At 47.1% G+C, this 13,782-nt stretch overlaps 2 protein-coding genes across 2 annotated transcripts in view; one reads left to right on the forward strand and one right to left on the reverse strand.

Moving 5' to 3' along the window:
• The window catches only part of LOC115318794 (histone-lysine N-methyltransferase PRDM9-like), a 68,147-nt gene extending 58,405 nt beyond the window's left edge, over nucleotides 1-9,742 (forward strand). The window contains exons 7-9 of the mRNA XM_042293464.1: nucleotides 6,912-7,100; nucleotides 7,637-7,880; nucleotides 9,002-9,742. Coding sequence (XP_042149398.1) covers nucleotides 6,912-7,100; nucleotides 7,637-7,880; nucleotides 9,002-9,651 — 1,083 coding nt within the window. The 3' untranslated portion in view covers nucleotides 9,652-9,742. The remainder of the gene's footprint in view (nucleotides 1-6,911; nucleotides 7,101-7,636; nucleotides 7,881-9,001) is intronic.
• Nucleotides 1-13,782, reverse strand: part of LOC115330927 (histone-lysine N-methyltransferase PRDM9-like) — a 204,673-nt gene that overhangs the window by 141,759 nt on the left and 49,132 nt on the right. The window lies entirely within an intron of this gene.

The following is a 13,782-nucleotide window of genomic DNA, read 5'->3' on the forward strand; positions in this document are numbered from 1 at the left end:
TACTGCGACACCTCGGGTGTCGCAGTACCCCCCACCGATGGTGGGGGGTACTGCGACCGCCGTGAAAACTACACTTATGCGGTTTGTGGAGGTGAGTGACATGGCAAGGAGGACATACGCTAATCGTAACAATCATTTTACCAAATAAGTAATATTTGTTCACAACTTTTTATTTATTTGAACTAGACATATGGTTCCAATTAGAAACTTTCTGAGCGTCATCGAAAACCACTAATTCAGTAATTTTTAGAAACACCTTGAGCGGGTGATAAGCGCACTTGTGCCCTAAAGCTACCACTGGTGCAGCAGAAGCAATGCTACCTATGCGATAACAAGTTCGCGCGATTTTTCCGTCTCTTATCACAAAGCCCCAGCCTTGTACCTGCTGCACGTGCGGTAACTTTAGAGCACTACTGCGCTTCTCACACGTTCAAAGTCTTTCTACAAATTACTGATGGGATCCAATGGCGCTCAGCAAGTTTCGAATTGGAACCATATGTCTATGTTCACAAAGGAAAAAGTCAATTAACACATTCTGCTCAATTAGCCGACTGATCGTTACTATTAGCCTCCTATACTATGCCCACTGTCCGTACAACTCACCTGCGCAAATTGCGTAATTGTAGTAATCGCTTTTTTTTAACAAATCTGTTAAGATTGAAAAAAATAAAATGAAAGGCATAAAGAGCCTGCCCAACGTTTTGTAAACCCGAGTCTGAAAAAAAAAATTGGGCGGGTGTGTCGTGCACCTTTTGTTCCAAGTCTTAGGTGCTCAACATGTTGAATGTTCACCAGCTCCCCTGTATCTCCTTTGTTATTCCTACATATATATTTGTACCACTTACCTTTCCTCTCGCGTCTTTGAATATCGTGACCCACCAATAATAATATATTCTTTTCTTTTGAATTTCCCACCTCAGCGCAAGTGCGGCACAAGTCTTAGGAAAATGTCATTGTGGCGCAAAATGTAGCAGACTTTCTCTCATCGCGCAATTTGGCCCAAATGGCGCAGAATTCCCTGACTGAAGATGTATTTGCATCAAATGTCTGGGCTCCATGAAACTTGCAACAAAGGATTGCCGAGTTCAGTCGTTGCCTTAGATTTCCCTTGCACTCGAAGAGACGATGGCAGTGTGATGAACTTGAATGAGGTTCTTCCATAGGCTGCACTCCACCGGTGCCCGACTTCATCAAGCCGAAGCCCTCATCAAGGCCTGGATCGGCAGGGAGAAAGCGTAAGTTCGAAAAAAAGGGAAATGTCAGGCGGAAATATCAGGAACGGGTCGAAAAACACACAAAAACAGCTGTATCAAAAAAGAAAAAAGAAAAAAAAGGCGCACATAATTTTTTTGGGGGATGTACGACATTTCAAGCATCCATGAAAAATAATTTCCACATGCTCGTCGCTTCGAAGCCTCGTCAGCGGTCCCATGTTTTCGAAGTTTATTCTTATTAAATTTCAAATAGTGTTTTTCGGGGTTTATTTTTTGCCAAAAAAATCGTGGTTTTTCGAAATTTATGCTTGCTATATTCCCAATTCTCCGAGATTCGGAGTTTGATAATTTTGTGCTCCCTCCTACCAAGATTCCTTTGAAATACAGTCGATTATTTTTATTTGCCCTCAGAACTATGTAATCATTTTTTCGCATAAATCCGAGGTAACCAAAATTTTTCAGCCTGGCGTTTTTTTTTTAAGAGTTTTTCGGATATATCTAAAAACTCGGAACCCTATACTTATAACTTGTAAATTAGATACGCAGATGAACACTCAAAAGACAAAAAATACAAAAAAGTGAAAGCCGTTTACAACTCCCTGTAACGCCGAATCGGAGCGCAGCTCTTGAGGAGGCGGAGGGAAGGGTACTGAGGGGAGGGTAGACCCCTCCTCCTCCTTCTCCTCCTTCTCCCCTCATTCTTTAATATGCTCCGGGGGGTCACCTGACGTCGGGGGGGAGGGAGGGGGTCACGTGACCTCGGGGGGGCGGGGGGTGTCACGTGACTTCGGGAGAGGGAAGGGGGGTCACGTGACCTCGGGGAGGGGGGTCACGTGACCTTGGGGGGTCACGTGACCTTGGGGGGTCACGTGACCTAGGGGGTCACGTGACCTGGGGGGTCACGTGATTTCGGGGGGTCACGGGACCTTGCGGGGACCTTGGGAGGGGTCACGTGACCTGGCGTCGCCGTCGGCGTCGCCGACGGCGACGCCGCCCATACCCGGAAACGGGCGCCTAAGAGCTGCGCTCTAAAAAAAAAAAAAAGGACCGAAACACTTTGTTTTTTCTTTTTTTTAGACGAGTTTCACGTATCTTGGCTTTCTTTTGTAAACGCCGAAGATTTCAGGGTTACCCGCATGATCAGTCGCAATTTTTTTGATTCGTCTTACAGAGGCCTCGACCACTGCCGCCGCAGCACCATCGGGGAAGGAGAACAGGCCCCCCAAGGTCGGTATCATGACGTCACCGAATGGAGGCCAACGCAGGGCAGGGGTATCGGACGGAAGTGCTGCCTTAGCGTTCGGCCGAAGCTGCGCCGCTTTGGTCTCATTTCGATGATGCGAAAACTTTATAGTCTTACGGCCTTGCGCCACGGCGGCTCCGTGTGACGCAGTTTTGTGCCTGATTCTGCGACACGTTCTCTGCATCAGTCAGTTGGGTGAATGGGTGGACGATTGCGGCTGAAACCTGTTAATCGAGTGGCGTCTGTTGCGCCACCTAGACAAAGCTTTTATTTCAACACTAAACTCACGACCACGGTGCCACAGGACCGGAGTAAAAAACGGGACGGACAAATCAAAGCTCCAGCTTTGTGTTGTCCGTCCCGGTTTTCTTCCGCCCCTAGGATACCGTGTCAGTATTGAACCAGCTGGCCTGCACACCTACTTTAGTTTCAGTTATCCAATCTCCAATCTAAAAAAAGAATACAAAAACAGTGAGGCTGCACTTTTCAACCGGATACTTCTACATGCTGAAGTAATAGCTAGGGCGATGTAAAGCATCCCATATCACTGCGCTGCATGCATTTACTATTCGGTCATACGTGCACTGCACAGCCGCGACTGATCGAGCAAAATCCATGACTATGACGTCAGTCGACGTCATGCCCGACGTCACGTGCTCCGCCCTTTCAGAGCGCCGTGGCGGGAGCAGCGACGCCCCTGCAGCGAGGAAGTTCCCGCCTGGCTTCGAGGTCCTGCGTGAAGCCACTCTTCGCTGCGCAGGGGAAGCAGGAGGAGGAATACGGTACGGGGACCCGTTTACTGCTTGACGCGGGAGTATTCACCACGGATATCATCACCGTTATTGTCATCGCATCTTCGTTAATGACGGGAGGTGTCAATTTCCCTGAATGTTAAATTGCCATCATTACAAGATTTGAGGAAACCAACCTGACGAGGACTAGCAAGGTGGAAGCCATGGGAGAGCGCTGTGTGTATTTTTAGGCAGCGTGAAGTTAGTTACCCCCAATGGTGCGACTGCTATGTCCGCTGTAGGTGACAAATTTACCGAGTTCGATAGCACTGCTCGGTCGGGATCCTTGACGCGTGCATCGGGCCTTAGTGATAGACGACCGCCCGCAGGACCGATGCTCATCCAGATCAAAACGGGCAGGGGTGGGCATATAAACCCGGAATCCACGGGTTCTGCGGCGTGCATGAATTATTGTTCGATGCACAAGCTTGTTTGGGGCAAGTTTCATATCGGAATACAGAAATTCATGAGGGAGGGGGAGGCAGACCGCCCCGAGTGCCGCTGACCATAGTGACGCCACTGGACCTAAGGCATCAGGGCATCGGGTGAACGGTTCATTTGCTAAGGGGTGACTTTTCTTCGTCCGGTGACGTGCGCAGATCCCGGAGAGGGCACCTCGAGCCAGACGCGGTACCCGAAGCGGAGCCGCAAGTCCGTCAACTACGCCGAGTGCGAAGTTCCCTCCGAGGACGAGTTCTTCTGTGAGTGTCCACAAGTCGGAAACTACTCGGACAAGCGACCTTCGATCTCCCTTCCCTCAGTGACACCGCATGCTAACTTGAAAAGCTTAATTCAATATAATGGGGCTACAGAAGTGGCTTGTTCACAGTTGTCCGTTGTGCAGACTGCCTGGAGTGCGGCGAAGACCGGCACGGCGACTGTCCCATCCACGGACCGCTCGAGTTCGTCAAGGACACACCGGTGAGACATTTCTACGACTTCCTCGGTGTCTGGCGCGCATCGAGGAGGCATTGTGGGCTTTTGAAATGGCAGGAACGCGGGGAAGCTTCAAAGAGACGGTGGAAGGAATCTGTGTTGGGACAAGAGGGACTTCATGGCGTGATCGAGTTTTCACTTTCGGGTCCGGGCGTTACCTGTGTACGTCGATAACCTCCCTCGAATTCCGCGTGCTACCCGGGAAAGTATACACGCGGGTTTCGGTTGCTCCAGCACCAGACTGGACATCCAATGATAAGAATCTGCGAACTCTGGTGTACTATACTATTAAGTCGTTATCCAGAGTGTACATTGGAGACAATACACTTCAAGAATCGAGCGTCTATATTTTAGTGATTACATTGGAGGATATCCAGAAAACCCTCGATGGAAACCATAAAAAAGTCTAATTATCTGCTACCATAATATTCTGTCAGTGTCATTGAAGTGAACCATACCAAAAGTGGTATTCCCGCCTGCAGGTCTCCTAGTTTTAGCGTAGCTGGATGTGTCAGGAAGTATCCGATCCTCGAGCGTCCTATACAGATCACGGGTTTGCAATCACAGCCCGAAATGCTTACAGATTTAGTTTTAGTACATATTTTCTGTTAGATTTACAAAATCACAACTGAAACCGAAGTTTTGTCGCCCCGTTCGAAAATAAGTAATAGTACAAACAAATACACGTTCGTTTTTGTCATCCTCGCTGATAAAGTCCTTAAAGACGTGAGCTCTGTTTATATAGACCTTTTCGTTTTAGTAGTTGCGTCACTGGCGGATAGAGGGCGCTGACGCACCCGGCGCCATTAGGTTGCTTCAATTTGTTTGGTTTCAATTTCAACGTCAACGCGGCTATGTTGCTGTTCTACGTTGTTTTTGCTTAATTTTGTGATACGAATATTTTCCTTGTAGCACACAACCAATGAAACAGTTGTATTGAGCCACTTCGAGGACTACGAGGTGTATTTTAGCCTGAATTGTGGACTTTTTTTACCGACTCCTTTGATGTATCTGATTATGTTCGGTTGGCAAACGTCTGACTGAGGTACAGGGAAGATTACCATCGTCACCGGCCGTACCGATGACACCAGTTTCCAGAAAAAAAAAAAAAAAAAAAACTAATGAAAAGACTAGCACGTGAATTAAAGAAGCATATCGACAGTTTGATTAGCATTGTGCTGAATCGGCCAGAACAGATGAACTCGCGAGTTTAGTACTCACTGTTTGGTTTTCGTGGGTGCCCAACTTTTAGTGAACATCGCAGACTAACGAAGTGTCGCGTAATGACGCAGATAATTGATATAAACAAGTAGTATCGTCTCGGCCTCTTTTTCTTTTTAATTGAGTACTCGAGCACGTCTTGACAGGCCAAGTGGGAAATCTATTAAATTATCAACCCTCTTAAAGTACTCATAAACATCATTACGCGATATTGGCTCTAGGAAATAAATGATTTTTATATTAATCTTTGCTTACTCAAGATATAATTTAAGTGACAGGCTCGTCAAATTAAATATGGCATGCATTTGTGTTCCGTGAAATTGGCCAAATAAAGTTAAAAGTCGCAGGAGAAATACCTCGGCAAGTTTAGCTGAATTCTAGCGCTAGGCACCACTTCACGGACCTGTGTGAGCAAATATTTATTTGGTTGAACAAAATCGCTTCCTAAATTTCGGCGTCGCCAGCCACCAAAAATAAACCTCTATTCGCCATCGACAATCCTGGACTCAAGTGATTGTTATGTGGACGGCTCTGTTGTTTGTTGTCGTTGTTTTTTTGGCGTCAAATATTGCAGACCTTAAATACTCGCAAAAAAAAAAAAAAAAAAAAGCACACACACACTAAAAAACATTGTTATTATTGCGTATGTGACGAACCCAAACCGCGTTTTGTATTTGCAAATAGAAACGAAGCTATTTCTTTGTGCGCGCTATTCTAAAACTCGCTACTGTTAAGGGTCTGTAGCAGTTTCTTACGCGGGAAGTCTCAACCTTCGTGTTAAAATTAATTAAGTGGATATCACTGGTTATCTGAATATAATCAATAAATCACTTAAATGACTGTCGAAGTGGGAGCGATCACAGTATACAATTTCTTAAACTTCATAAGTAACCGACCGACCGAATGTTTACGTCGCCAAAAAGATCGAAGACCTCATACATATGTAGGTCTGATTATGAAGGAACATATCGCCTGATATTGGCGAACCGTTACATCTAGTCTCAGATAAAACACAAGTTAAACGTTCGTTGTCTATCTCCTCCTCAAGTTTCCTGACCTAATCAAAAGAATCTGTTTTCGATATATGATGAATGCAACGAACGCTACTTTCAGGAAATACAGATAATCTGCTTGCACTGACTATTCTTGACGCCTTCCGATCCTAAATGCGCGATATAAATATACGCGCTTCTGACTGAGAATGTTCCGCCACTATTAGTAAACAAACCCCAGCTATCATAAGGACGTTTCTACCCTCGTGATGTGTTAGTCGTCCAGTAGACGTATCGGACTACAGTTTCCGAAGTAAGGCAAAAAAAGCGCGGTGAAACGCGACGAAAAACACGAATACAACGCATCCGCCAAGGCGCAGAGGGGAGAACGGAGCAGCAAGTTGAAGCAACCTAATGGCTGCCGCGTCACGTGATTCCAAGATGGCAGCGCCCATGCGGAGGAGGATGAAAAGGTCTTATACAACGTCATATCCGTCCCCTCTGATTAATTCAGGTTCCCCCGGGGGACCCCCAGCGCGCGAACAAGACCCTGCCCGAGGGTCTGACGCTGGCCCGGTCCTGCATTAAGGGGGCCGGGAAGGGGGTCTTCACCCTCAGGCCCCTCCCTGCCAGGCTGTGCTACGGGCCCTACGAAGGCGTGCGCTTCACCGGCTCCGGCGGGGGCAACGGATACACCTGGAAGGTGCAGTGCTCCCTGTGGGCTGCGTGAGCATGCGTAAACTCGAAGGGTCTGAACCTGAAAGGGAGGATGGAATTGTCGGGGTACACACTATGGAATACCATACACACTTATGGGTGTAGCTGGTCTCAAGGATAACATCCTAAGGGTGTTACAGGAACAAGTTTAGAGCGCTCGAAAACACGCTAATACTTTGTGCTCTGGCGGTGCGGCAACCTAAAAATACTTTTTTACTAGCAACAAGGTACAAGCAGTACGCATCACCTTCAGGTTGCACTCGCACAGATAGCACGAAAAGCCGACAATTCAGAGATACCCATTCCCAGATGAGCGCATCCGAAATTACGGAAGTTACAAGTATGTTTCTTTGTTCTCGTCAGTACCTCAGTTATAGCATAAGAACTCGAAGTTCAAGAAATGTATCTCCAAGTAAACACTAAATCAATGATAATCTGATTTAGTTGCCAAAACAATCTCCTAGAAATGTTTGAGGCGGGTGCAAAACTGATGCGTCACCGCGTGCACGTGCCCGGATCCAGGTGCGTGGCCGGGGCGGCTACCTGGTGGACGCCCGGCCCCTGTCGGAGTCCAACTGGATGCGCTACGTCAACTGCGCCCCGAGCGAGAAGAGCCAGAACCTCGTGGCCTTCCAGCACAGGGGAGGCGTCTACTACCAGACAAAGGCCAAGATAGCGCCGGGGACCGAGCTGCTCGTCTGGTACGGGGACGAGTTTGGCGCCGAGCTAGGACTCGTCGAAGGCAAGGACGGAGCCCAGAACAAGCGTGAGTGGGGGACATCGGATGCAAGGATACGCTGAGCTTCGAAGATTGCCATTGCGATAAAAATTGTCAGGAGTGCACTATTTGTTGTGGAATTACAATGCATAAAAATAAAAAAAAAGTATTTTTTTTTTTTAAATTGGAATTTGAAGGTACGGTACTCTCCTGAGATATAGTCCACCTAGAATAGATAAAAAATTGTATGAAAATGAGGAGTGGTCTACCTGTCGGTGTACAGTCGAGAAAAGTTGAAAACACAAATGCTATTTTTAGATAATGTGTGTATCAAACATGTTATCGCGGCGAGGGGGCAATGAAGCAAAGAGGACTGTACTTCCCAGTCAAAAATGTTCGCTTATATATCCTGCCCTAGCTAACAGGGCGCATTTACGCCAAGGGCATCATTGATCCGAACGCTACGATTAGTAAGCGTGGGCTATCTTTCGGTGTTTTAAAGGGGAGGGGGGGTGCAGCGATTTCCGGACTTCGGTCAAACACTTGTGGAAGTTGCCCTCTGACAATCCTAAAGTAAAGAACAGAAAACCAATTTCGACAGCGTGTCAATAGTTGTTATGTAAAAAAAAAAAAAAAATCAGTATTTCCAATTTTGGCACCCCTCAACTCACTCCCAGTCTTCGGTCTCACCTGGTCCCCCTCCTTGTGACGTAATTCGGCGTGCAGTGTAGCTTCCCCTGTGCTCTCTCGGAGGACGCTTCCTTTCCCTCTCGTTCTCACTGCTGACATTAGCGGGCGTTATGCTGCAGCTTAGAGCCGAGTGAGGTCATGTCATCTTTTCGCTGTAGTTCCTTCGGCTGCCCCTCGTTGCTGCAGGTGGGGGGAACAGCTTGACTTTTGCTTTGTGATCATGCAGCGGAATAGCGACATTTTTTAATGAAGGAGGTGTTTTCTGTGACCTCCGGGACATGATAAACAACGTAAAAACTACGAGATGCACATTCTTTTAATCTTAAAATCGTTGAACCCCCCCGACCCTTTAAAAGAAAATAACAAATCCATCCGAAAATGGGGGGCGGGTCACCTTTCGGGGGAGGGGTATCTCGGAATTTATCCGTAGTGTCCCCCCTTAACTCTCTGCCCCCCTTGTCTTGCTCGTCCATGTGCAGACCAAGAAGAGGGGCCGTCCCTCGAGGGGCCAGTGCAGACCTTCGCGTGTGGGGACTGCGACAGCGTCTTCGCTTCCCTCGAGCACCTCCAGGGACATCGGAAGAGGATGCACGAAAGGAGAGGGGGCAGGCACCGATGCGGTCACTGCCCCTACTCCAGCGATGAAAAACAACACCTACTCGAGCACGAGCGCACCCACACGGGAGAGAGGCCCTTCGTGTGCGGCACCTGCGGCATGGCTTTCACGCAGCAGGGCCACTTGACCACGCACCAGAAGGTGCACACGGGCGAGCGGCCTCACGAGTGCGCCGAGTGCGGACAGAAGTTCGCCCGGCTGGCAGACTTGAGGACGCACGAGAGGACGCACAGCGGAGAGCGGCCCCACGTCTGCCCAGAGTGTGGCAGAGGATTCGTTCATAGAGGTGACCTCGCAAAGCACAGGCGAACCCACTCCGGCGAGAAGCCCTATGCCTGCCACCTGTGCTCCTACAGGACCCCTAATATAAGCCACTTGAAGAGGCACGTGATCCAGGCGCACTCGAAAGAGTATTCCCACAAGTGCGGGGACTGCGGCAGAGGGTTCCTGGCCCCAGGTGAGCTCAGAAGCCACATGAGGAGGCAGCACTCCTCCGACGACCAGGAGCGGTAGATGGACTCCGTGATGGGGGAGGGGGGAGGGGCACCGGGTCCTAACGACACTGGGGAAACCCGAAGACAAGGGTGACACCGGCGAGTTCTTCTTTTGCTTTTTAATAAATACATTGTACATAGAAATGGCCTCGGCTTACTGTTCCCCACGAGCGTATCGTCTGAAAGGGCCACTTTGCCCAACCGTTGGTGTAAGGGTCGACGAAGGCTCTCCAGTGGGCCGTTAGTACGAGAGGGACTTGGCTGGTCTACGAAAGCGTTGGCGAACAATTCCCGCGGTGGTGGGCGACTTGAAGAGACGGGCGTATACTTTGCGACGCGAGGTTCAAAACGCGCGTGTTCAGCCGAGGGAACCGGAACGTGCGTTTCGGGCCGGGAGGACTATCGGAGAGTTCGATGGTTGGATGGGCAATGTTAGACCACATCTTGCGGAATGATCGTCGGCGCTGTCCACACCGGGGTCGACTGTCTGACTCGCCTGGCGAGTTCTGACAAAAAGTTTGTTCGCGTCCGAACCCGCCTGACGTTTGGCTGTGAGACACGCAGTGATGGAAATGCTGCGTCATTTGCGCCAAATTGCTCCATGAAGGGACGTCTGCTACATCTTGCGCCAAAATGCCATTTTCGCTAAGAATTGCGCCAAACCTGCCCCGAGACAGGCTTAAAGCAAATATATATATATATATATATATATATATATATATATATATATATATATATATATATATATATATATATATATATATATATATATATATATATATATATATATATATATATATATATCAGGGTGTCGAACCGGAACCAAACCGAACCGAAAACCGGAACCGAACCGGTATTTTTTCCGGAACTGAACCCGAACCGTTATATTGTTATCGCGATGAACCCGAACCGGAACTGAACCGGAAAAAAAATGACGGTTACCGGCTCATGTCAAAACGGTTCGGCCACGCGCTGTTGACAATGAATGTGCTATCAATGACATTTGTTTTTTAAGTGCCGTCAACTGACACACCTCGCTTACATATTTTTCTTCTCCACTCAGTCTTAGGTATATAAACACTGCATCCGTGAATCTTGACAAACGCTGCATCCATGAATCTTGACATATGAACCAGTATTGCGCTGGTCGCGGCTTGCACGGAAGAAAAAAATTGGAAAGCTGTGCAAAAAAAAAAAAAAAAAATCGGGTCACGGGGTTTCATTTTTTTACAATCTCGTAAATCCTAAATGCTGCTGTGTGCTCATTTCATAACACGTTTCTAGAACGCGCGAGTTCTTGAAGCTTGCTTCCATCGGAATGAGAAAAAAAAAAAAAAGGCTGTGGAGTTTGATAATAATGCATCCGGTTTCGTATAGGCACTTAGAAGCTAACATATTTGTGAGACAGCGAACTCTTCTATTTTAATATTTATCCTATTACGTCCTTCTGGCGTTGCGTTCGGTGAAGTGTTTTTTTTTTTATATTCCGTATCTTGTTTAATGAAAACTTCTTTAAGGGTCTAATTTGAGTTACCGAAGGCTAGTTCAAATAAAGAAAGCTGTATTTTCTCCCCACTGTTCCCTCAATTGCTTACACGCCGAGGTGGTGGGATAGTTAGCGAGTTCTATTTGTAAGTGGGTTTGTAAGGAGGTCGCGGATTTTACAGCTACTGCGTCGGACCCAATTAGATGAACTCCGAATGCGTAAACGTCGGTGAGGTAACCTTTGAGTGCACATAAAGAAACCATTCCTGGTAGAAATCCCTGAGCCTTACCCTACGATGTATCCCGTTTCGTATGTGCTGATTTCAGATGTTTTATTTGTAATTTAATTTGATGTTGCAATTTGTCATTTATAATTTCCGAACCAGTTCGCGAACCGGTTCAGCGCCCCGAACCGGTTCGCGAACCGGTTCCCGGATCGAATTAATCGAACCGGAACTGAACCGGAACAAAATAAATTTACCTGAACGTGAACCGTAACCGAACCCGTATTTTTTTCGATTCGACACACTGATATATATATATCTATTTGCTTTAAGCCTGTCTCGGGGAAGGTTGGGCGCAATTGTTAACAAAAATGGCATTTTGGCGCAAGATGTAGCAGACTTCCCTTTATGGAGCAATCTGGCGCAAATGACGCAGCATTTTCATCCTTGCATATCTCATGACCAAACGCCAGGCGGGTTCGGACGCGAGCAAACTCTTTCTTAGAACTCGCGAGGCGAGTCAGACCGCCGTCCCTGATGTGGACAGCGCCGACGATCATTCCGCCAGACGTGGTCTAACGTTGCCCATCCAACCACCGCACTCTCCGATAGTCGTCCCCGCCCGAAACGCACGTTCCGGTTCTCTCAGCTAAAAACGCGCGTTTTCAGCCTCGCATCGCAAAGTATACGGCCGACTTTCGAAGTCGCCCACCACCGCGGGAACTGTTCGTCAACGCTTTCGTAGACCAGCCAAGTCCCTCTCGTGCTAACGGCCCACAGCACAGCCTTCGTCGACCCTTACACCCACGGTTCGGGAAAGTCACTCTTTTGGACGATACGCTCGGGGGAACAGTAAGCCAAGGCCAATTCTATATTTGACTGAGAAACATTTGATATTGACGGTGCAGATTGCAAAAGATATGACGAAATTCACGTTTGAATTCAAATTCAATTAGGTTATGAAACTTTTGAACGTACCTTTGCTGGGTAGTTTTCTGCAATCCCTTTAGAAAAAAATTTAGCACACGCTTGAAATATGCTAGTCACTATAAACATTAGAGCCTTCTCCCTGCTTGTATAAAAATAAAATTGTTTCTGTAAGGATAAACATTAAATTATACTTATTTATGTTATTCCCGTGATTCTAAATTGTACTTTGTGTATCCTTCAGCAATTCCGGCGTGATGTGACAATGTATCGCGTTTCGTCACATTAGGCAAACATTCCCGCCAAAACATTGATTCAATATTGTGGCGAAAATTTTACCAGGAGGCTATTTCTAAATGTTGCTCAAATATTTTTATTCAAGGCTTCTGAGACATTTGTCTATGTAATATAACTTTACACAACATTCAGCAACATTGAGACATTGTCACACGAAAAACGTTTCTCTTGCGTTATTCTTCAAATGGCTTTATAACGTACCCGAATATGTCCACGCGTTATATTACATTCGTGACGATGTATTAACGTTTTGGCAACATTTGGTGCTAGTAAGAGAAGAATTACTGCTTCTTAATGGAGCTTTACACCAGTTTCTAGCAGGGGTCGTTGAGAACTTCGGTGTCCTGCTCGGTGATCGGAAGGGTGCATCGTTGACCTTTGCCGACGATCTTGTCTGATCGCCAGGTTGCCCCTTGGTCTTCGCTATCTCTTAGATACGTTTATTGATTTTCTCAGGGTTAGAGGATTTGAAATTAGTGGTTTTAAATCGTCTGCCATTGGCTTAGTGGGTGGCGAAAAAAATAAAAAAGGCTAACTCTTGTCAATTTAAATTTGAAGCCTTTCCGCTGCGTGCGATCGAGTGTTCCGGGTCGTGTGAAGAACATACCTCGGTGAACAGATTAAAGGGGAACTGCCACCTCAAATGTAGATTCTTTTTTTGTCTAAAACGATGCAAGGTGTAGTCATAGACACGCAAAAAAAAATACCACAACGCAAGAAAGGAAATTTGCCGCGCGCACGCACCTTTGTATCCATAGAAGTTTTTCTCTCCCTCTCCTAATTTCCTCGCTTCTTTTTATTCGTGACGTCAAAAAATATTAAATTTAGAAACATTGTAAACGACATTTTGTAATATTTAAGAACGGCATTCGTAGAACATGTTGTTTAACGCAATTGCCAACGCACTATGGCCTTTCTTTCTGAAATATCGAAAATCGGAGCCCGGAGTTATGTCGCCTCCTGGCTTTTTATCCTCCCTCGATAAACTTGGCGGCGCCGCAGCGCTTGGCACATGCACTGAGGATGATTGGCGACTCGGGGAATCGAACAATGTTCTCTTGTTCAGGTTCCTAGCGACCTATCAGACTTCGAAAAGAAAATCGTCAAACGGTCAAACCAACCGGGTTTGGTGTTTCTGTACCGTAGTTTCGGTTGTGACTGCGCCGGGGCAGCATTTCACGCAGAACCGACGCGACATGGACCCTCGCGTAGTTCAC

This window comes from Ixodes scapularis, unplaced genomic scaffold (genome assembly GCF_016920785.2).
Source record: "Ixodes scapularis isolate PalLabHiFi unplaced genomic scaffold, ASM1692078v2 PGA_scaffold4__175_contigs__length_147842914, whole genome shotgun sequence".
Lineage (NCBI taxonomy): Eukaryota > Metazoa > Arthropoda > Arachnida > Ixodida > Ixodidae > Ixodes > Ixodes scapularis.